Source organism: Ceratotherium simum, chromosome 23 (genome assembly GCF_057802395.1).
Source record: "Ceratotherium simum simum isolate JZ-2026a chromosome 23, ASM5780239v1, whole genome shotgun sequence".
In the NCBI taxonomy this organism is placed as follows: domain Eukaryota; kingdom Metazoa; phylum Chordata; class Mammalia; order Perissodactyla; family Rhinocerotidae; genus Ceratotherium; species Ceratotherium simum.
In genome coordinates, this window is record NC_141922.1 from 38,597,890 (window position 1) to 38,622,704 (window position 24,815).

Sequence of the window (24,815 nt, forward strand, 5' to 3'; positions counted from 1 at the left end):
CCTGCATACACACAGATTTCTCCATTCTGTCCCTCCTCTTCCCACCTTTTTTCAAGAAAAGGTAGGATAGAGAAGAGGTTGCCATTTCCTTTTCACTGAAATTACTATTTTAAAGACTACTTTAGATTATAACTTGCTAGAAAATAAAGTGTTGAGTCTTTGAAGATTTTTTTCTTTTTATTGAGACTGCAATGAATAAGCTCTCAGGGAAATGAAACTGCTAAATTATCCTATGTTGATTTAAATTGCCTTTAATTTAATCATGCTTGAACATATTTATGATACACAGTGATAATTGGAGAATTGCTCTATCAGAAATAAAATGGAATTTAAGATGTAAAATTTAAGCTTAAAGGGTAAGATACTAAGAGAGCAACAGGTCCAAAAATGGAGGAACTTCCTGATTCTTAAAATTTTGCATAATTTTATAGATTATCTTGAAATTTAATAAAAAACTCAGTTATAATTATTATTTAAAATTTTATTGCCAGTAACAAGAGGAGCCCTGAAAACTCCCCTAAATTTCCAGGAGAAAGGAAATATTTGATATTTACAAAAATCTCCTATAGATAGATAAGACTTGTTTGTTTCTCTTTTAAAAAGAACCAAAAACCCCCAGATATTTTGTACTTGAAAGTTGTATTGAGATAATTTTAGATTATTGTGTAGTTGTAAGAAATAAGTCAGAGAAATCCTGTGTATCCTTCACACACTTTGCCCCAGTGGTACCATTCTGCAAAGCTATAAAACAATATTACAACCAGGATATTGGCATTGATACATTATATTGATCTTATTCAAATTTCCCCAGTTTTACTTGTTTTTATTGGTCTGTGTGTGTATTTAGTTATATGCCATTTTATGCCTGTAGGTTCATGTATCCACTATCACAGTCAAGGTACTGAACAATTCCATTACAACAAAGATCTCTCATGTTGCTCTTTTATAAATACATCCACCTCTCTCCCGCCCTGTCCCCTCCCCCATCCCATCCCTAACCCTGGCAACCGCTAATCTGTTTTCCATTTCTAAAATTTTGTTATTTCAAAAATGTTATTTAAATGGAATTGTACACTATGTGACTTTTCGAGATTGACTTTTTTCACTCAGCATAAATCCCCAGAGATTCATCCAAGTTGTTAAGTAGTTTTTGTTGTTGAGTAGTATTCTGTGGTATATAATGCACCATAGTTTAACCATTCACTTGTCGAAGGACATCTGGGCTGTTTCCAGTTTTGGGCTATTACAAATAATGCTGCCATAAACATATGTGTACAGGTTTTTGTGTGAACATAAGTTTTCATTTCTCTAGGCTAAATGCCCAAGAGTGCACAGAATTTAAGTCAGAAATTTTTAAAGTGCCAAAAACATTAACTCAGAGAATAGGTGTTAGGGCTAGTCACAAATCTACTCTTCTTAGTCTTTTATCTGAAGCAAAAAAACAAACTTCTAATTGAAAAATTCAAGTTTGTGTACTTTTTTGGTAGGAGATTGGTACCAAAGACCACTTTTACCATGCATCTTAGAAACAAAAATATGAGAATTTATGTATAAACACGAGATAATCACAAAATTTATGAATTGGCACAGTTTGCCATTAACTGACAGGTATAATTGATCCATATAGTCATTATATTTTTAAATAGGTAGTTTTTTTTATCTTTCTGATTTTAAAAGTGACAAGTAATTGTAAAAATCAGAAATGTATAAATATATAAGAAGAAAATTAAAACTTTAATACCAGGAGAACTACTTTTAAGGTTTTTGGTTTTTGGTGTATTTCCTTCTAGTCTTTTCTATGTGCATACAATACTAATTTAATAGAATTTTTATAAAATTGGGATTAGGCTATATGTACAGTTTGGTATCCTAGTTGAAAGTTAAAAGTTGAACTTAAAAAAGATTTTTTAGCCATTTATATGTCATTTTTTTCCCCATTTTTATATTGGTGAGATACTGTTAGGGTTTATGACTCTTAGCCCAGGCATAAATAGAAAACTTTCAGGAATAGCATTTAAGATGAATAATTTTTTTACTTAATGAATATCTCTTGTTTTACATCACATTTTAAATCGTTTTTCTTGTTCTTTCAAGATATGCTGTGATAGCATTTGGATGTGCTAGCTGTCCAAAATTAACTTGTGGGCGAGAAGGCTGTGGAACAGAGTTTTGCTACCACTGTAAACAGATTTGGCACCCCAATCAGACTTGTGATGCTGCTCGACAAGAGAGAGCCCAGAGTTTACGTCTGAGGACTATACGTTCTTCATCCATTAGTTATAGTCAAGAGTCTGGAGCAGCAGGTATTTATGTTGAACTTTTTCTAATAAAATATTTGACAGATACAGAACACTAGTTACTTTAGTAAAAATACAGTATTCAGTTCTGTTATCACCTGTTCTCCCTTCAATTTTCAAAAGTGTTTTATGTGTTAGCATTTCTGTCCCAGAAGCGCTCATTCTTTTCTGTGGAAGAAAATGGTATTGAGATCAGAAAGATTTTATTTAAAAAAAAAAAAAAAAAAAGGAAAAAGGAATTGTCATGATGATTTATATAACTGATTGCTGAAGAAGGTCCAAAACTGTTGTTTATAAAGGTATTTTATGCAAAGCTTAGCAAATATTTTTAATAAAATATTAGTTTTAAATATATTACCTTTAGGTTATTTCTAATTGTGTAACTATCACAAAGTTACAGATTTAAAACAATACAGTTGGCCTTCGGTATCCGTAGATTCCATATGCGAAGATGCAGAGGGCCAACTAAGGGACTTGAGCATCAGGGATTTTGGTATCCAAGCATACCTCGGGAAGGCTGTATTTATTTTTGGAATCCTTTTCATTACATGTTCTGTGAAATACATTTTTTATTTACAGATGTCTCATCCAATTCCAGGATTAATGATTCAAAATCATATCTTAGTGGGGATGCTAAGAACTTTGTGTCCTTTGACACAAACTAAGACCTTTGGCTAGGAATTTAAAAATCTGTGCATGAGCAATGTACGCATCTCATAAATCTCAAAAATTAAAAAAAAAATTTATGAACATCTTAATGTTCTTTCAATAAAAATTCAAAAAATTAATATTTCACATTCATAGAATTTTCATTATGTATTGGAATTGTAATCATTTTTAGAAAAACACTTTCTCAATGATCGTAAAAGGGGAAAAACTTGGAAAATACAGGAATTTATCAAGAAAATAATTTATATTCCTGCCAGCAGTGTGTTGAGATAGTCTTGTACTTTATGCTACTAGAAAAAAAGTCTTATTCAACATTTAAAGTTGAATTTAAAGTTAAACATTTAAAATTAAATAAACTTTAAATTTAACATTTAGTACCTTATATAATGTACATAGATTTTCATGCTTGTTTGCTAATTGGCTTATTTCTGTTTCCTTTTCTGAAGATTTGGGGTGATACTCAAAAGTGTTAATAATAATTTATGGGTATAGGTCCAGAAGCAATTCAGAGAGGACGTGAATATACCTAAACTGTCCCTTGTTGGGTCAGTTGTAGCCACTGAGTGGTCTACTTGGAAATGATATCCCTCTTCTCTAAGTGGGGTGATGGGTACACAGGACATAAACATATAGAGTAAGAGAATGGACTCTGAAATCAGACCCTTGGATTCGAATCCCAGCTTCTCCACTTATTCTCTGTGTCACCATGAGCAAGTTACTTGCCTCATCTGTAAAATGAAGATAGTAAGAATATTTAACGTCCATAAAGTTGAAACATTCCTGGCTCATAGTAAGTGCTCTGGTTTTATGAGGTAGGGAAACTGAGAAACCACAGTCATCTGCTAGAGATTTACACGTGTCTGGACCATCGTTAAAAAAAAAATGACTGAGAGATGGCTTTTGTTATTAATTTTAAAATTATGATTTAGTAATCCAAATGAATGTTGGCTTTCCTCACAGTAGTCACCATGGGAGATTTATGTTTATTTCAGCAGTGCTACCCTAGAATGCCTTATTGGCTATAACCTTTAGATCCTGATACATTCACCTAAATTATCCCCTTAATGTCAGTTTGATTTCTGGGATGACCAAAGACTCCATTGGAGTTAAGTCTAACAACTAGAGTATCATACCAAGTTGTATCACTGGTTTGGGGTGGATCCAAAGTGAGATGTGGCTATCTGATCATGAGAGCGATTTTTTTTTTTATATAAAGCAGCTTTGAAAGTAATTATGAAAGAAAAACTTCCCAAATGATTTGAGCCAAATAGCATTGTTGGAATAAATATAGCTTCCCATGGTGATTATTTTTAAAAAGTAACTTTATTTGGAATTTCTCCACATTTGTTTAAAAATCTTGTCTCATAGTTCTGAAAATTTTATGTGCATTTTTACCTACAGTGTTCTAGAAATCAAAGCTCTCCAAACAGATGTTTGTGATAGTTTCTTTTGATGTAATCTATAGAAAATTAAAAACTTGACGTTGGCTTCTCACTAACTTATGGAAAGAAAAGAGGAAAGGAAACTACCATCTAAAATGGCTTTATTAATTCCTGTTATTCCAGATATCTCGGTATTTTTGGTCTCCCATTGTCATAATACATTGAAAAATTGGCTGTACTTTTAATAATAATGGCTTGGTGTAATAATAATTAGTTGGCTATTTCTTATAGCTACTAGGGAATTTATGCACTTGGAGTTACATTTTAAATGAACCACATACTTTTCATTTTTGTTATCATATTTTCCCCTTTGATAAAAATATATTTAATTGGCTCCCAATCCCCTCGTCTATCTGCTACTACTACCACCTCAAGAGATAACAGCTGTTAATATTTTGTTGTAAGTCCTTACAGGTGATATGGCGGAGGTGGGGAAGTTTTAAAACAAATTTTGAGAACATGGTGTTTTGTAACATGTTTTTTTTTCTTAATATGACAATAGCCCATATTTTAATAGTAAATAGAAATGTAGTAATCAAAAAAGACAGACCTTTGCCAAACACTTTAAATAGGAATGGGAAGCCTTTTTTTTTTTTAATATAAAGGAGGTGTAGATTAATTGATGCTTGGGGATAGAGCATCAATTGACTGTCTAATCAGTAAAACAATTTTATTTAGGATTTTTGCATTTTGAGAGAAATATATAATGTGCACAGTAAATTTTTTTTCTAATTTGTTGTTTTAAGAAAAGAGACAAAGCAGACAAAACAGCCTTTTGTAGATAAATTAGTATACAGAGAGTGAAAACATGCAGGGACAGATATATAAAGAGACATATCAAAAATACATTGCTTATGGTGTTAATTCTCTAACATGTAATCTTAGCATATTAAAAGCCTAGTTTGTGTTTAAGAATAAATGGGGATGTCATCTTTCAGTTTGTTCTGAAGATTGCATGTATCAGACCAAGAGCCTGAGTCTCTTTACTCCTATCTCTAATTGAGGTATTTATTACTTGAGTATACTCTGAAATGAGGAAGTTTATCAATTAGTATGCCACTTCAGCAGATAGTATTAGCATTTCTTTAATTTGATGTACTAGAGTTGTATTAGCTATAAAAGCCACCTTTTTTTCATTCATGCCTCCATGTTAAAAAATTTTTAATGCAGACTTTATGTTTTTGGATCATTTTTAAATCATGACTTATGGATATTTTTAATTTTTATATTCTAGTAATTATCATTTGTCTTGGTTTGGCTGCATAGAGTTATCACTTTGCTCAAAGTTGCTTGAATCATTAAAATACTAATTGTGAGCATTGACCAGTTCTTAAGTTAAAAAACAGCTTTGGCCCTAAAAGAAGCACTAAGGAAACCTGAATTCACTGATAAAGCACAGGTAAAATTTGACCATAAAATTTGTAGAAAGGAAAATAGAATATTGCTTAATGCTTATCATGTAAGAAGTTGGAACAAATACTTGAATTCAGTGGCTAACACTGCATATCTTTTTTTTGTGTCTGTGTAGTTAGAAAATATAGCTGGCTACTAGTAACAGTAAAATAATTACTGGTTGCTATTTAAATAGATGCCGAAGTTCAAAATAGTTGTATAGTTTGAGATAATTCTTATTCTGTGTCAGTGATTCCTAAAGTTATATACCACTTGATTTTAACTTGGCACCTTTGTACATTGTAACCATGTTACTATACAAGAAGCATTCAACAATAGCATTTGAATAAATGAATAAAAAGGACAAAGATAACTAATTAAAAAGTCATGAGCATAACCAACAAATGGTTGCTTTAATTCTGAAACTATTTTCCATTGTTTGAGTGTTTATAACCACATAACCCTTCCTTAACCTCTTACCTCCTCCCTTTTATTCTGGATACTGATTCTTTGCAAGACCCATCTGTCTATTATATGAACTAAGGTATGAGGAAAAGGCTGCTTTTCTAAAGATGTCTGTATTGTTATTTTTATAGTGCTTATAGTTGATGTTACTTAGAAAAGTAAACTCATAGTGCTTTGTATATAGTGCTTCAGATTAATATCAAATTGTCACTTCCTATTAGTGTTCATTCACTAAAGGAATAGTATATAGAGTATCTACATTTTAATTAAGTGGAGATGGTTAGGAAAGTTCTAGAACATGAAATGCCATTCTGAGAAGACAGCTAAGGTTTGAGACAAAAACAAACCTTACGTAGTTCACAATTTACCTGGGACTGTCCTTGGTTATCCTTTCTCTTTTTATTATTTTGTTATTCTTTGTTCTCATTTTTGCTTCTGTGTTTGAAAAATGTTTACAATTTGAAAACTTAATGTAAAATGTTTCTTTTCTCAGAAGGGAAGAAGAAATGCTTTATATACTAAAAATAGCAGGCTAAAGCTATCAGTTAACAAACTATATATGTTAAGATTTTTTGGCAGTGCCACGATTGATTATCTACTAGAAATTGTTATTTTTAGACCATTTTTATATACTGAACAGGTCTTTCTGTTTTCCTAATAGCTGATGATATAAAGCCATGTCCACGATGTGCTGCTTATATAATAAAGATGAATGATGGGAGCTGTAATCACATGACATGTGCTGTCTGTGGTTGTGAGTTTTGCTGGTTGTGTATGAAAGAAATCTCAGATTTACATTATCTAAGGTAAGCTTATAGAAGGAGCTGTTTATATCTAAATATAATTTTATATTATAAGGCAAAAGAACTTTTTTCGGAAAAAGTATTATCCTAAACATTTTTAAACTTGGGATTTATAAGATACTTAAAGGATTTGTTTTATTCTAGTAACATATATTTTAAAAGATCCAAATTATTGCACTAGTCATTTGGGATTAATAACTAGTCAAAAATAAGAAATGGAAATTTCTTCTTTTTTTGTTAAACTAGAGAGCTAGTATTTAATACCCCGTATAATTATGCTAGGTCATAAATATTTCCATTCAATTTTCTCGTATATAAATTCCCTCATTTAGGCCACAAGTGAATTTATGATTTAATCAGATAATTGTATGCCTAGAGTGAGGATAAAATAAGCATGTTTTGCATTAATTTCCTCTTCAAAAACTAACCTAAGTTTTTGAGGATAATGGAGGACTAGAGATAAATGTTTAACCTGAATCCCAGTTATAAGTATCTTTTTAATATAATTTATGGTGGTTCTTCCCTTGATTTTTTGGCTTTTAATGAACTCAGAACTCAAAGAAAGGAAAAAAAACCTGATTCCTAAGTATGAGAAGTATTCTTGTATAGTCATTGCTTTAATGTAATGTCATTTGTTGTTGTGATGTTTTGCAGCAGTTACTTTACAGTATAATTTTTTCCATTAGTCCATCAGGATGTACTTTTTGGGGGAAGAAACCTTGGAGCCGAAAGAAGAAAATATTGTGGCAGCTGGGAACACTTGTTGGTGCTCCTGTGGGAATTGCTTTAATAGCTGGGATTGCTATCCCTGCAATGATTATTGGCATTCCTGTATATGTGGGCCGTAAGGTAAAATGCATAATTCCTCGTTAGTTCATATCTTATTCTAAATCTTTAGGTTTCGAATTGATGATTTGTGCTTTGTTTTTGTCTGGTTTTTTTGTTTGTTTATTGCTTTTGAAAGACAGGCGTCATTTTTAGTATCTTCAGGATAAAACAGTTACTATTTTTTTATGACAATAAATTTTCAGTTTGGCAAGCTCGTATGTACATATAAAAAGCAGACTTGCTTCAAAATTATCTGAATCTGAAAACTTCAGTACATTTGCATTATAAACCAACTTTAAAGTATTGAAGGATACACATCTGACATTTTTCTCATGGGTATATCCTTGTAAAGTCAGGTCTGTAAAAAGTTAGTAGCTAAATAACACATGTCCTCAGGCAAAGAATAATTAGCCAGTTCCTGAATTATTTCCAACTTCAGTTCAAAGCTTTTTTTTTTTTTTCTCCGATTACTGCTCTTAGTAATTACACTATTCTGTAGATTATAACAATCTTGTGAAAGTCCAAACACCAATACTTACCACTGGCCAATGAGTGATGAATTATACTTCATTAGCTAAGCAAATAATTCTTTTTTGAAAGATTAAAGGGATAATTTATAGTGGCTAAGAAGTCTGCTGCTATTTAAATTAATAGGATCTCAGAATTGAGAAGTAACTTTAGAAATTATCTAATCCCAACCCTGTACCCAAGCAGAACAAAGTATAGGAATTTTAAAAAAGGGAACTCTAACATTTATTGAGCCCTGACTATGTGGTAGGTGTTTATGTACTTTGACTCATTTTAACCTCACAGCAATTTATGTTAGAATATTGAAGTTTAGGAAGGTTTATGTAATTTATCTTCAGTTACACAGAAGCAGAACTAGGATTTAAACCTAGATGGACAAATTCTTTATATAAGATCCCTGGTAAATTTCAGTCTAGCCATTTGGGCACTTCACTGATGGGGAAACCACCAACTCATGAGGTAGCCCATTCTCTTGCCAGGTGGCTGTAATTGTTAGAAAATTCTTCCCTTGAGTCAGAATCTGTTTCCCTTTAAATTGTTTTATTTAGGGGCCAGCCCGGTGGCATAGTGGTTAAGTTCGGCACGCTCCCCTTCAGTGGCCCAGGTTTGTGGGTTCAGATCCCGGGCACAGACCTACACCACCATCAAGCCATGCTGTGGTGGCAGCCCACATACAAAATAGAGGAAGATGGGCATAGATGGTACCTCCCCAAAAAAAATAAATAAATAGAAAAGATAAATAAATAAATTGTTTTATTTAGTTCTAGTTCTTACTTCTGGAACCAAACTCAAGGCTGATCCTCTTCCTTATAACATCCAAAATTTTTTTACATTCAACATATATTACTTTTATAATCAGAAAAATAATAATACATGCTATTTTTAAAAAATTAGCATTGGGACCAAGGACAAACACAGATATTTATGAGCCAAATGTTTATTTCAGAAGGTTTTAAGTAACTAAACTTAAATTGTTTAAAGTCCTAAACATAGTAGGTGATTATAATAATTTTTCATGTAGTTGTCCAAAGCAAGATTTTGCTGAAAACAAAACTGTTTCTTTGGACACTTAGAAGGAGAAGGGAAAGAGACTGTTGTACTGCACACACCTACAAATAATTTATAGAGGAGAGATTATTTACCTCTTTGTTCAAGTCTTAGGTGCAGTTACAAGTCTCCTTTTTCAAATATATACCCAAAGGGTTGCAATTGCAAGTTGATGAATTATTTTTCCATTGAAACTGTGTTCTCTATGGTGTTTAGGGATACAAACCAGCCAAGGAAAACCTATTAAGTTGATCAGGTACCTAAAAGCTGAGCCTTTATTTATAGTAACAAATAGAAAATGTGGCACAAAGTAGTAAAACAGAAAAAATTAAGTTGAACCAGAAATAGTGGGATGATATGATCACTGTAATTGAACATTGGTGCTTGAGGAGGCAAAATTTTCTGGAAGATTCCTTTCTCCTGGCAGCCTGCCTTTTCAAGTCTAATTTATCAGTTTTTAGCTTTGGCTTTTTTCTGCTTCATTGCTAAGTTTTCCAGGCATGGGAGTAGGGAGGGGCGGGAATTAGCTATAACATGAAGGATAATGAAAGGTACCTTGGGAAGGTCTGCCATCTCTGCCTGCATCTCTGCAAACTATTTAGGGAAGTGTAGATGCCCATTCCCTGGGAACATATAGTCAATGCTGGGAAACAGGAGTTTGACTAGGAAATATAAATGTTCCTTGCCCCACGCATGCTTCGCCCACCGCCCCACCCCAGCTTTTTCACTGTTTAGTATATCACACAAGACTCATTGTATTTTACAGCCTTCAAAATAACCACATGATGATAATGGATTATTTTATTAAGCCTCATCTGTAATATTGTTTGTAAGTCAAGTATTTTATAAGACCTGTACACTTTTGAGGCTGTTTTGAATCTGTCTTGAAACAGAGGAGAAAATGTACTTTATTAGCTTTAGCCCTTGCAAACCATGAGAACAAAGATACTGAGCTATGTCCCAAAGTTCGTATAATATCTCACAAGCCACTTTCATGGTAATATTAAGTTCTATTTATTAACACCTGTACTGTACAAAGATGCTAAGTAGATCTAACTCCTGTCCTCTGGCAGCGTTATTTATTTCCTTTTTTTCTCTTTCTACCCTTTACTTTGAGCTATAAATGAGAGCCTGGCATCCTGAGTCATTTGATAATATTTTTCTTCATAAAAAAGGATCTGAGAAAAAAATTGATTCTATTTAGTGATGTTTGCTTATTAGTACTGCTTTTTAAGGTCATTTAAAAAAAAGATTATGGAAACCTCCTCTAGGAGCCAATTTTTACCATTTAGCAATGCTTATTTAGAAAGGAACCTGTGGAATGCTAAATTTCTTGGAATTAATCCTGTTAGTCAAACATCCAACTCATAACTATGTTGAAAATAATATTCTCACTTCCTTCTTCTTTGCTCAAAACATGATTATACTAATCTTGAATAAGATTATTAAGACTACTTTTACTTAAAACTGTTTAAACACAAAGTAAAATCTATTAAATCACTGTCTTATGTAAATAAATTATTATTATTTTTGTGTGTGTGTGAGGAAGATTAGCCCTGAGCTAACATCCTATGCCAATCCTCCTCTTTTTTTTGCTGAGGAAGATTGGCCCTGGGATAACATCCATGCCCATCTTCCTCTACTTTATATGGGATGCCACCACAGCATGGCTTGACAAGTGGTGTGTGCCCGGGATCCGAACCTGCGACCCCTGGGCTGCTGAAGCAGAGCACGCACACTTAACCACTACGCCACTGGGCTGGCCTCCTAAATAAATTATTAATAAAGAGCAAATTGTGTGTAAGAATATGGTTTAAGAACAATAATACATTTACCTTGAATTAGAGCATTGAACTATGAAATTATAAGAGAAATCTTTTTAGACTTCTAGCAGATGTTGGTCTATTTCATTTGATTAAATATGTAATGTATTTTCTCTTTAATCCCTCACCCCTATTTTTACTTTTAATTCAAGATTCACAATCGATATGAAGGCAAGGATGTTTCAAAGCACAAACGGAATTTGGCCATAGCAGGTGGTGTAACATTGTCTGTAATCGTATCTCCAGTTGTAGCTGCAGTTACTGTAGGTAAGAAAGTGCTTAAAAATACTAATTACCTCAAATTTTATAGAATTAAAGTTTTGTGGAAGGATTTTAGAAAACAAAACATTATATTGTTGAAGATAAGAGAGTTACTTTTTTATTTATTTAAGAACAACTTAGGCTGACCCTGCAGAAAGCCTCTCATTCAGTAACTATAATTGGTTAAAACTATTATAGACTCAAGAGCCTAGCCTTAGGATAGTTGGTAAATTATTATTGGCTGATAATCCTTTCTCCCCCTAAATATAGTTTAGAGCCCTGGCACTTAAAAAGAAAAAGGTTTACATCTGTTTTTTTTTTTTTTCCTCATATGTGTCACCTTGAAGGCTAGAAGCTTTGAATTTGCTTGTGTCCGTTAACAGCTGGATAAATCCACTTTTGGCAAGGGTTGTAAGAACCCTAGCACTTTTCACCTGTACACCTTCTCTCAAAAAGGCTTTCTAAAACTCATGTTTCTGTGATTTGTTTTTTGGTTATAATGACTAATTTAATTCTTCTTTAGGTATTGGTGTTCCTATTATGTTAGCTTATGTCTATGGCGTTGTTCCAATTTCTCTCTGTCGAAGTGGAGGCTGTGGAGTCTCAGCAGGCAATGGAAAAGGAGTCAGGATTGAATTTGATGATGAAAATGATATAAATGTTGGTGGAACTAACACAGCTGTAGGTAAGTCCTTTAAGCAAAGGAAGAAAATGTGCTTACTAATAGTTTAAGTTGGGAGGAGGCTGTAGATGACATACAAGTCAGAATTCCCATTGTCCTCCTTTTACTAGGCCTAGTAGTGTTCATCCAGAAGTATATCAGTGAAATGAACTGCTGAGGAATGGTGACTGGATGAAAGAGGGTGGGATAGTTCTGGGTACCTAACCTCCAATGGAAATATAATGTCTTAGAAATTCTAGACTTTTAATCTTAAATTTTGCCTAAAACATTACAAATCAGTAAGAAAAGGATATGAAGAGAAATGCAGTTCATAAAAGAATAAATACAGATGACCAATGAGTAGAAAATATTTTCAACCCAATGTTATTCAAAGAAATATGAATTAGAACATTAACTGGAGAAAGAAAAGGCCGTCATAGACTCCCAGTTAATAAACCTTAAAAAATGTGCATGTTCTATTTTCCAGCAATTCTTGTTTTAGAAATTTGTCTTAGGGAAATAATTAGGCAGATGTGCAAAGATAGTGTCTACTTTCTTACCTCCCATTCTCTCTTGAACTCATTCCAGTCAGACTTTGGTCCCTATTACTCCAGAATTTCATCTGTACCACTCTACCAAAGTAGAGTCACCAGTGACCTCCATGTTACCAAATATAGTGGTCAATTCTTGGTTTTCATCTTAATATAACGGTACACCTGACATGGTAGACCATGCCTTCCTTCTCGAAACATTTTCTTTACTGCTATTCTGGGAAACCACTTCTCATCTCATTATATCTCCTGGCCACTCCTTCTCAGTCTTCTTTGCTGGTTCGTTTTCCTCTTCTAACCTCTAAATTTTGGAGTTTCCCAGGGCTCAGTTCTCAGACTTCTCTTCTTTATCTCTACACTCACTCCCTAGGTAATCTCATCTCTTAAATAATATATAGACTGACTGCTCTTAAGTTTATATCTAGGCTAGAACTCTCCTTTGAACTGCACATTTGTACATCTAACTCTCCTCTTTAATCTGCACTTGAATGTCTAACAAGAATTTCAAGCTTAACTTGAAATATAACCAAACTCTTGACTCTAAAACCTGTTGTTCTCTCAGTCATCCTCTCTTCATTAAGTAGCTTCTCTATTCTTGCTGTTGCTTGGGCCAAAAACCTTCACTTACGATGGTCCCCATTTTCCCTTCTTACCCTACATCTGATCCATCAGCAAATTCTACTGCTTCCTTCAATATGTACCCATAATCCAACCATTTCTCGCCCTCTGCATTGCTATTCCATTAGTCCAAGCTACTGTCCTTTCTTGGACTATTGTAATAGCCTCTTAACTGATCCATCAGCTTCTCAGCTTCCACTCACTATTCCACAGTGCAGCCATAGTGATACTTCTAAAACATAAGTCAGATCATGTCTCTCTCATGCTCAAAACTCGCCCAGTGCATCTAACTGTATTGCGGGAAAAAATCCAAAGTCCTTATCATGGCCCATAAGACCCCACATGATCTGTCCCAGGCTACATCTCTAAACTCATTTCTTGTCACTCTCCTATTTTATACCACCCCTCCGTGATGTTTTCAAGGATGCCAAGCACACTTCCACTTCTAGGCTTTTAAACTTGTAATTCCCTCTGCCTAGAATACTCTTCCCCAGATAATTTCGTGGCTCACTCTTTCATTTCCTTTGAGTCTGTACAAGTGTCACCTTATCAAAGAGGTTCTTCTCTAATCACACTATATGAAATGCACAGGTATGCAAACACTACTGCTTATCACTCTCACTGCCTTTTATTCACTCCCCTTTACTCTGCTTTATTTTTTCTCATAGCATTTATCACCATATAATTTTATCTGTTGTTCTCCCCAACTAGAATGTAAGCTTCTTGAGAGCAGGATGTTTGTCTCTTTGATTCACTATATCCCCAGTGCTTAGAACACTGTTGGGTATATAATAGGAACTCAAATATTGGAGCAAATAAATGAATCCATCAATCTAAAGCATGTGAAAAGTACTGTAACATTTGAATACAGTGGTATTAGATCTTGTTATAGCTTGTAAACAATTGGAACTGTGGAATATATCTAGAAATCAACTTCTGGCCCATTCTTATTGACCTAGAGAATAGTAAGTTCTTTAAATGACACCCTTATTGAAAACTGTCACACAATTTTCATCCAAAGTCAGTTAAATTTTTCAACAATCAAGTTCTTTATAGAATTCCTAAATCTTCTGGATTTTTTTCTTTTTAAATAGTGACAATTTAAAACTGAGGGCCAGTTCCTAATGCAACTTTACTCTCTGAGATATTGCTTTTTACTCTTATCCCGTAGTTATGTGTCTCTGACTCCAGGCATCTTTTTTATTCTGTGTATTTTTTATACTTTATATGATAAAATGTTCTATCTGAAATTTAAGAAGAGGGAAATTAATAATCATACTTATTTAATTTCTTTGAAATATTTGCATTTAGACACAACTTCAGTAGCAGAAGCAAGACACAACCCTAGCATAGGGGAGGGAAGTGTTGGCGGTCTGACTGGCAGTTTGAGTGCAAGTGGAAGCCACATGGATCGAATAGGAGCCATTCGAGACAACCTGAGTGAAACAGCCAGCACCATGGCGCTGGCTGGAGCCAGTATAACGGGGAGTCTGTCGGGAAGTGCCATGGTAAACTGTTTTAACAGGTAAGGAAAATGCGATTTGTTTTGTTTTTGCCTTCTGTTAACTACAAATTATTAATTAGATGAGGAGAATTTTGAACACAAAGCATTGCAGTATACCCATGATGCAGTAAAAGCCAAGTCTGAGGCATAACATTCTGCCAGTTTTTTCACTGCACTTGTCAAATTTTATGTTATGAATCAATGCTGGAGCTGCTTCAGTGAACACAGTAAAGGGAGGGCTTACGCCTAAACTGTACCTCTGGAGGTGGCAACAGCTGGATGTTAGGAAATGAGACATTGGCTGAGGCTTGAGGGAGCAGGTGGAGTCAGGATATCCGGGAATGCATGAACTGAGGTCAGGATAGTCTGCCTGCATCCTTTTGTGTATTAATAGTTATTTCATTCTCACCAAGTCTTACCAACAGCCATATAAATAAATAGGAGAAATGAAAGCATTTTTATCTTCCCTTGTTTCCTCTTTAATTCACTATTCTTTACTTCTGTTTATTAACTTTGTTGTTTTTTTTTTAAGTAGAGGAGAGTACATGAATTAAAAGATAAATTGGTCATATTTATTTTTAGGTAGTTTGCTTTTAAACACAAACTCATAAGTTATAGTGTTGTATATATTATTATGTCTTTTTTAAAAAGTCAAGTGTTAAATTTATAGAACCATTTTTAATATATAGATGCCCAGGATTTTTTGATTTACTGACCTGTTGTGTAGAATGGTTTTTTAATGTACTTGGGTTTTGTGTTTTGCACTGAAACGTGGCATGCAAAGTGCTACATCCTGAGTGAGAATAATGGAGCACATTTAAGTTAAAATCACTTCTGTCCTTTTTGTGTTATTCTGTTATTACTTGACTTGGCAGACAGCTAATTTTTCCCATTTTATTTGGATGGCTGGTACTGTTCAGTGTGCTGCAGTAGAATTTGAATAATCAAATAAAAGGAAACTAAAAAAAAATAATGTTTATAGTTGTTTCTAAAATAGCTTCTTGTTACTTGGGCTGTTAACCGAATTATTTAAAGATACATACTGTAGTAGTGCTGATATTATGTGTAATTATGGCTTTTGTCTGATACCCTCCTCTTTAAGGTTGGAAGTACAAGCAGATGTACAGAAAGAACGGTACAGTCTAAGTGGAGAATCTGGCACAGTCAGCTTGGGAACAGTTAGTGATAATGCCAGCACCAAAGCAATGGCGGGATCCATTCTGAATTCCTACATCCCATTGGACAAGTAAGGAAAGAACTGTTATAAAGTCAGAAGTATTTTTTAAATTAATTTTAAAAGAATCATCCCTATCATTAGGCAAAATTATCATGAATAATGGTTACCAACTATTAGGTTCTCTGGAAAAGAAAATAGTGAGTTGTCCAGGATAGGCAAATCCATAGAGACAGAAAGTAGATTAGTAGTTTCCAGGGACTTGGGGGAAGGAAGAATGGAAACTGACTGCTAATGGGTATGGGTTTCTTTTGGGGACGATGAAAATGTTCTGAAGTTAGGTAGTGATGATGGTTGCACAACTCTGGGAATATACTAAAAACCATTGAATTGTGCACTTTAAACAGGTGAATTTTATGATATGTAAATTATATCTCAAGAAAGCTGTTCTGAAAAAAAAAAATGGAGAAGGTAGGTACCTGAAATAGCATAAGCAACGAATCTAGCTGCTTTTTTTATTTTACTTTTTTAAATTTTAATTTAATTATTATAAAGACAGTCCTCTTATTTCAAGCAGGTTTTTTTTTAGTAGAACGTATCCTGCATTAATTTGTTTTGATAGCTTTTATATAGTCCTTGAATTTTTCACACAGAAACACCTTTCCCCTTTGCTATTGTCTAAATAAAAATAAAAAGGAAGTCAGAAAATTTATTTATATTTGTTACTTTTATGTTCCAGAGAAGGTAACAGTATGGAGGTGCAAGTAGATATTGAATCAAAGCCATCCAAATTCAGGCACAACAGTGGAAGCAGTAGTGTGGAGGATGGCAGTGCCACCCGAAGTCATCCTGCTGGTTCATCCAGTGGCTTGCCTGAAGGTAAATCCAGTGCCACCAAGTGGTCCAAAGAAGCAACAGCAGGAAAGAAATCAAAAAGTGGTAAACTGAGAAAAAAGAGTAACATGAAGATAAATGAGACCAGAGAGGACATGGATGCACAGTTGTTAGAACAACAAAGCACAAACTCAAGTGAATTTGAGGCTCCATCCCTCAGTGACAGTATGCCATCTGTAGCAGATTCCCACTCTAGTCATTTTTCTGAATTTAGTTGTTCTGACCTAGAAAGCATGAAAACTTCTTGTAGTCATGGTTCCAATGATTATCATGCCCGCTTTGCTACTGTTAACATTCTTCCTGAGGTAGAAAATGACCGTCTGGAAAATTCCCCACATCAGTGTAGCATTTCTGTGCTTACCAAAACTGCTTCATGTTCAGAAGTTCCACAGTTGAATCATATTGCTGAAGAACATGGTAACCATGGAATAAAACCCAATGTTGATTTATATTTTGGTGATGCACTAAAAGAAACAAATAACAACCACTCACATCAGACAATGGAATTAAAAGTTGCAATTCAGACTGAAATTTAGACCTATAAATGCTGCAAAATAATTACCACTGAACAACCTTGATGGGAGCTGGTTGAACTACATGTGACTACTTTAAGTTTCAAGTTACCAGCAAATGCCGGGTTATCTAATCATAATGCAGATACATTTTCTATGTTCAGCAAAGCATTGTGTTTCTTGTGGATCTTAATTACCAAACTATGAAATGAAGGCTTTAAAAGTGCGTTATTATAACCACAATAATTCTTAAGAGAAGTATGTTTTGTGTGTTTGCCACAAAACATTGCTTGAAGCACGCACTTATGTATTTAGATAGATATTTGGCTTAACTTATAATCAATATAAAATACTAAAGCAGTTCTACAGCATTCTTATAAAGAAAACTTGAGGCTTAGGGATAAGTGGTTAGTGATATTTTATTGAAACCACTAAGGGATACTGTTTAAAGAACCTTACAGGTTACTCTCAGTATATGATACTCTTTGTAACATTTCTATTCATAATTTATACCCATAATTGGGTATAAATTTCATTTTTTTCTTCATATGCAATGTGGATATATAAAGCTTAATGCAGCCCATTTGCTACCATTTGGATACTTAGACTAAGACTGAGAAAGATTGTGGCAGTTTTTGCACAACTTTGAAATAGAAATATCTGGTACTCTATGAATCTTATATATTGTTGATGCCAACTTAGAAGAATAGTGTAAAGGTAGGTAATTAAGTATACTGACAGCACCAAATAAGATATATAAAACTGCAAAATAAAATTCCATTAGTTTATAAGTATTACAAAAAAGTCACCTTTCACTAAGGGGAAGTTTGCACCCCATTGATTCTTGGTGCCTTGGGAATAGACTGGATTTTAAGGGCTTAGTTTGAGAATTTTGCTGTATTGTTTTCCATAATGTCCTCTCTAGCCACCTTGGATTATGTAGAAAAATACAGGATAAACATAAAGATGATCAATAATGACAATGCTGAAAAAGTATTAGCCTACCAAAGACAGACTCAGGCTTTAGTGAATAACTTTACATAACCTCAGTTTTTAAACACATGCATATCTTCTCCAATCATGAAATCAAAGCACAGTGCAGAGTTTGTACCAAGTACTAAGGGAGGGGTCCATGTATGGCTGGCTTTATTTTCTTTTGCTTTTGTTTATGGAAGATGTTCAGCTGACATAAACAGAAGTTGGCCAAAATTCTGCCTGTACTGTTAACTTCCTGTATAAATCACTTAAATAAAACAGGTTAACCTCAATGATAGCAGTTAAAATGTTCCATCTTATGTGTTTCTTTTAAGTATTACCATTATGGTGCTACTGAGCGTTTTCTTTTGATAAAAAGAAAAGTGACATGGGCTGCAGTCTTCCATCACTTTTTTTCACCAGGTCTATTAATATGCTTATAACACTAGTGCCAATTATTTTATTTGATAATGCTTATTATGATATTTGTATATTTGTTTGCATTCCAATTTTGTTCAATAGTGAGTGTGTAAACTGCATACATGAAATAAATGTAAATACTAATGTATCACTGCCTTATGGTTTGTGCACAGGTGTTTTTATAAGAACAGGAATATTCATTTGTCATGTGGTAGTTATTGATAAATATTGCAAGCTGTTAAGATGATTCTTCATTTTGGTCTCAGCCCCAAGGGAAGCATTTGCTGAACTTCTCAACAAAGAATGTTAGAAACTATCCTTTCTTCATCTCTAATACCTGCCTATCCTCCAGAAAGAAGCTGCTTTATTCATCAACATAATTTCACTTTTTTAAAGTAAATTGGTTGGAAAGAAATAGATCTATCATTAAATTGTCAAGAAATAAGTATTATAAATCTTGGTCTTAACAGAAAAGTAAAAAGATCTTAAAAGACTATTTTATGGGATTCTACTCTGGCAACATTAGCTTATGAAACTAGAGCCATTTAAATTCAAGCTAGTAATTGTAATTAAATACTTGCTATTCTCTTAGCTCTGTAAAATGCGTAGATGGTTTTTCTGTTCTCCTGTTACATAGTTAATACTTCATGAAAATAATCTGTATGAATATGTTGACTGCCTTCTTGACATTTCTATAAAAGTCTAAAGATTAAATGGAAAGCTGAATGATTTTAGGAGGAATACAGCAATAGAGGTGTCATGGAGGAGGCCAGTGCATTCATTTAACGCCATCTCTCTTCTGGTTGTACCCCCGAGAACTGCCTCAGTCTCACTTTAAAAATGGTCTAAACCTTTCAACTGGCCTTAGAAGGTCCTTCATCTCCCAGGGTTCCTTCAAACCTTAATTAATTTAGGACCAAGACAGATTCCCCTGGAACTCAACTCTGGGGTAGCCTAGAACAAGAGAATACTCCAGGGTTCAAGACAGGCCTCACCTCACCAAAATCTTTTTAAAACCCTTTGTACTTTGCTTTCTTTAAGGCCTATGGAAAAAAATTACATGTTAGTGAGAGAGAAGAATACAAAGATTATAATAGTATACCCTACAGTTCATTATGTAGACCACCAGTTTAACTGGATTCTCTTACATGTACAAATTCCCAGCTTCAGAATGTTGAATTAGTTAGCTTTTTGTATTAAATTCACACAATCCATTGCTCTTAACCTGTTTTCACTGGAAATTGAGTTAATTTGTAAATATGTAAGACTTTCCATAGCATGTTGTCTAGTTAAATATAAACTTTGATCACCTTTGGATAAAATGTGTGTTGAAAACCATCAGAGCCATTAATTCTTAGATGACATGAACAAAATACCTAAATTGCTCCTTAGATCATTTTGCCTTTCTATTCAGAGTCATCAAGATATTGGGGCTACATTTTATGTGGTTACTTTTAATGGGTTTGTTGTTTCATTTTTTTCCCTTATTAAAGTTTGGGATATCATTGCTAAAAGCCAGTATTTACATACTGGTTGGTTTTGAATGCCCAAAATAGTGTTCCAAGCTTGGGGAGAGTTATAGTATTTTGGTAGCCATCGTTTAATAGATGAATAGTGGAAGAGAGTATGCAGTTTTTAAATTTAGTTAAAATTTAATTGTTACACTTAATATGCTAGTCAGAATTGTTGTGATTTATGCCAATTTATTTTTTCATTCAACACAGTAACAAAGTTCTGGAGATATTGTACCAAATAAACAGATACGCTGGCTTCAATGAGCTCATATTATAGTTGGAAGAGTGACATAAATAATAAACATATACAAAGAGCTTAAAATAATATCAGATGATGGGTGCTATGAAAAATACAGGGTGGGGAATAAAGTAACTAGAAGTATTGGATAGTGCTTTTTATACACGGCCAACCAGAAAGATCTCTTTTTAGATGATATTTGTGCAAAGATCTAAAGGAAGTGAGGGAGGAACTACGTAGACATACTTAATGGATGAGCATTCCAGAAAGAGATCTCCCAGGTGAGTTAATGGACAATTTAGACATCAAACTTGGAGATTTGTCTGATATCTAATAAGGCAAGTCTGCCACCTTGCTTTTCTTATAGGATGTCTTGACTGTACTTGGCACTTTACATTTCCATAAACATTTAAAAATAACCTTGTTGAGTTCCACCAATTTTGACTGGGATTGCATTGAATCTATAATTATCAGAGATCTTTAATGTCTTTTGTTAAATTTTATTCCCAGGTACTTGATAATTTTTAGATGTCATTTTCTGTTTGTTACTAATAGTATGTAGGAATACAGCTGGTTTTTGTGTAACGATTTTGTGAAGTTTCAAACACTTTCTACATACTTTTAAAAGATTAACTTATTTACTCTTCAGAACAACCCTGTGAAGGAGGTATTCATTATCCCCATTTTACAGAGGAGTAAATGGAAGTACAGTTATGTATTTTGCCCAGAGTTGCATAGCTGGTATGTGGCAGAACCAGGATTCAAACTGTTTTGTTTCTTCCTCTTCGATCTTTACATCGTATATTTCTTTTCTAACCCATTTGCACTGGCTAGGACTTTAAGTGTATAGTGCTGAACAGCAGTGGTTATGGGCGCAGTGGTTATTGTTGACTTGCTAATAATCTCAAAGGGAAACCTTTCAATGTTTCAACCATTAATTATGATATTTGCCACACACATATTTGTAGATACCCTTTATCAGATTTATTAAATTCTCTTCTAACTCTTAGTTTGCCAAGAGTTTTTACCTTTGAATTTTATTGACTGCTCTTTTAGGGGGCATCTATCATATAATTGTGATTTATTCCTTTAATATGTTAATATAGAAAATTTTATTTTTCAAATATTAAACTAACCTCTTGCGATAAACTTCAATATCAGAGTAAGATTGTAATTATGTCTTCCTTGAATGTTTGGTAGAAATTGCTGTCAGGGCTATCTGAGCCTTCTGAATTGTTTGTTTTTTAATACCATAGAGAGCCAGGTTTTCATGGTTAGTAAGCAATTCATTTTCATCCACATAATATGAGCAGTAGGGAATGGCAAGCGCTTTCCTCTGCAAGAGTTTACTAATCCTAGAGTGTGTAGATTTTGCTGGCTCTCTGGTGACAACATAGTCCTGCTTTTATTGTTTTTCTTTTTTTTTCCAGCTTTTTGCATAAAAGCGTTGGAGCATCTGTTTCTGATACCTTTTGTCCTGCATGGAGGAGGTAAAACTTCAGATATTTCACAGTACCATGTGTACCAGGTGCCTTCAAATTCTAAATTCAGGATACTGAAAAAACAGAAATCTTAAAAAGAAAGAAAAGGCTTTTGAGGGCAAGGACTTTGTGTTTCCTTTTCTTTTTCCTTTAAGTATGTGCTTAATAAGTCCTTCATATATGAAGAGGGATTGAGGATAAGCTTGCTATGATGGGACAGAACAACTGAGCGAAGGGAAAGAGAATGTTTGTGGATTTAGGCCTCAGAGCTGGGGACCAGTCACTTCATTACATTGTACACCAGAATGAGTTGTTTGAAACAAGACGGTGGCTGAAAAGGCAGTCACTTTTAACAAGGTTTTATACCACATATGTTAGTTCATAAATATTCTAAGATGTATAACGGCTACTAGAACATCATGTTCCAGGGTTGGCGTAACCAAGGCATTTTAATTTTTTCTTGGAGGCTTTTTGTTTGTTTAAGGAAAATGTAATATTTTCAGCTAGATAAATCATTTTTGCTTTAGAGGTAATGTGTGAACTGATGTTTTAGAGACAATTACTATTTAGAGTTTAAATGTGCACAAAAGAATTTATTTCCTTTTCCTCCCCTATTTCCTTTCTCTTTTTTCTTTGCTCTCCCCTTTCTTTTCTCTGCCCCTCTTCTCACATTACCTTTCCCTATCACTAATGCAAATAACCAAGTATGTATGATGCCATAGTTTTCTCCATGTTCATATCGTCACACACAATGCATGTATGCATTGATTATTTTCTTCATTTTCTCAGTATCTTACAGAAATCAGTCCGAGTCAACTGGTATAGCTCCAATTCTTTCTTTCTTTTTTTTTTTTTTAAAGATTTTATTTATTTATTTATTTATTTCCCCCAAAGCCCCAGTAGATAGTTGTATGTCATAGCTGCACATCCTTCTAGTTGCTGTATGTGGGACGCGGCCTCAGCATGGCTGGAGAAGCGGTGCGTCGGTGTGTGCCTGGGATCCTAACCCCGGGCCGCCAGCAGCGGAGCGCGTGCACTTAACCACTAAGCCACGGGGCCGGCCCCAATTCTTTCTTTTTAATGGCTGCATATTGATGGGCATTCACTTTGTGTCTTTTTTTTTTTCCTCACTACAAAACACTGCATGAAACATCCTCATATCTAAGTCCTTATTTTCTGGTAGTTTTAATTATGGGAGATAGATTCATGGAAATCAAATGGCTAGGTTGAAAAGTATATGTATTTTAATTTTAATAAGATTATGAGATTGCCTTCCCAAAAAGGCTGTCACACTTTAGAATTCCACTAACAATACATGAGTCCTCTTTCCTGTGCATTCCACCAACAATAGATATTAGAGCTTTATAGTTTTTGTAAGACTGTTTGGAATAAAGTAATATCTATTACCTGATTTTATATATCCCTGACCACTAGTGAATTTGTACATCTTTTTGTGTGGTTTTCTTTTATGGGAGGAGGGGAATAGCGGTGTTTGATTTTCTGTTCTATAAATTGACTCTTATATCCTTTGCCTATTTTCTTTTTTTTTTTTTGAGGAAGATTTGCCCTGAGCTAACATCTGTTGCCAATCTTCCTCCTTTTTTCCCTTTTTCTCCTCAAAGCCCCAGTAGATAGTTGTATGTCATAGTTGCACATCCTTCTAGTTGCTCTATGTGGGACGCCGCCTCAGCGTGGCCTGATGAGTGGTGTGTAGGTCTGTGCCCAGGATCCAAACCCGCGAACCCCGGGCCACCAAAGCAGAGCACGTGAACTTAACTGCTACGCCACCAGGCCGGCCCCTTTGCCTATTTTCTTTTGGGTTGTTTTCTCCCTGTCAATTTGAAAGATATCTTTATTATAGCTCTTATATATTATAGCTATTATGATAGCTATATATTATATATATTATGGCTATTAATAGTTATATTTTTCTCCAAATCTATTATTTGACTATTGACTTTATTAACTTTTCTTTGCTGTGCATTTAATTTTATTCTTAAATAAATTTTATTTGGACTATCTTTAGATGTACAGAAAAGTTGCAAAGATAGTTCAGAGGCTTCCCATACACTCTTTACCCATATATTATTTTTTGCCATATGAAGAGAATGCTCTCTTGTCAAATGTGTCTGATTGTATATTTCAGATCTTCTAGTCATGGTGAAGGTCTCCCCTGCTCCTAGATTTCTTGTGATATTTTTAGTTAATTTTTTACATTTGCTTTACTCTGTCTTGAATTTATGTTTAATATAATATAGAGGTCTAATCTTATTTTCTTCCAGATGGAAAGCTGTTTGTGATGGCACTGTTTGTTAAATAATCTACCCTTTTCCCACTGCTCTCAATACTACCTTTATACTGGAATTTCTAGATTTCTACCAAAAAGCCTGCTGGGATTTTGATTGTGATTCCTTTGAATCTATAGATCAATTTGGGGAAAATTGACATCTTAACAATATTAAGTCTTCTGATCCATGAACATGGTGTATCTATCCATTTATTTAATTTCTCTCAACAGTGTTTTGTAGTTTTCAGTGTAGAAATCTTTTTTAAAATCTCAGTTTCTGATTCATTACTAGTATTTAGAAATACAGTTAATTTTTGTAGATTGATCTTGAATCCTACAAACTTGTAAGTCACTTATTAATTCTAATAGCTTTTTAGTAGATTCTGTAGGGTTTTTCTATATAGAAAATCATGTCTGCAAATAAAGACAGT

At 34.0% G+C, this 24,815-nt stretch overlaps 1 protein-coding gene across 1 annotated transcript in view; it reads left to right on the forward strand.

The window, feature by feature from the left end:
• RNF19A (ring finger protein 19A, RBR E3 ubiquitin protein ligase) overlaps positions 1-19,012 on the forward strand; it is a 54,496-nt gene extending 35,484 nt beyond the window's left edge. The window contains exons 3-10 of the mRNA XM_004431210.3: positions 2,095-2,303; positions 6,927-7,071; positions 7,755-7,917; positions 11,447-11,561; positions 12,079-12,240; positions 14,697-14,910; positions 15,992-16,135; positions 16,803-19,012. Of these exons, the coding sequence (XP_004431267.1) occupies positions 2,095-2,303; positions 6,927-7,071; positions 7,755-7,917; positions 11,447-11,561; positions 12,079-12,240; positions 14,697-14,910; positions 15,992-16,135; positions 16,803-17,493 (1,843 nt within the window). The 3' untranslated portion in view covers positions 17,494-19,012. The remainder of the gene's footprint in view (positions 1-2,094; positions 2,304-6,926; positions 7,072-7,754; positions 7,918-11,446; positions 11,562-12,078; positions 12,241-14,696; positions 14,911-15,991; positions 16,136-16,802) is intronic.
• Positions 19,013-24,815: the final 5,803 nt, after the last annotated feature.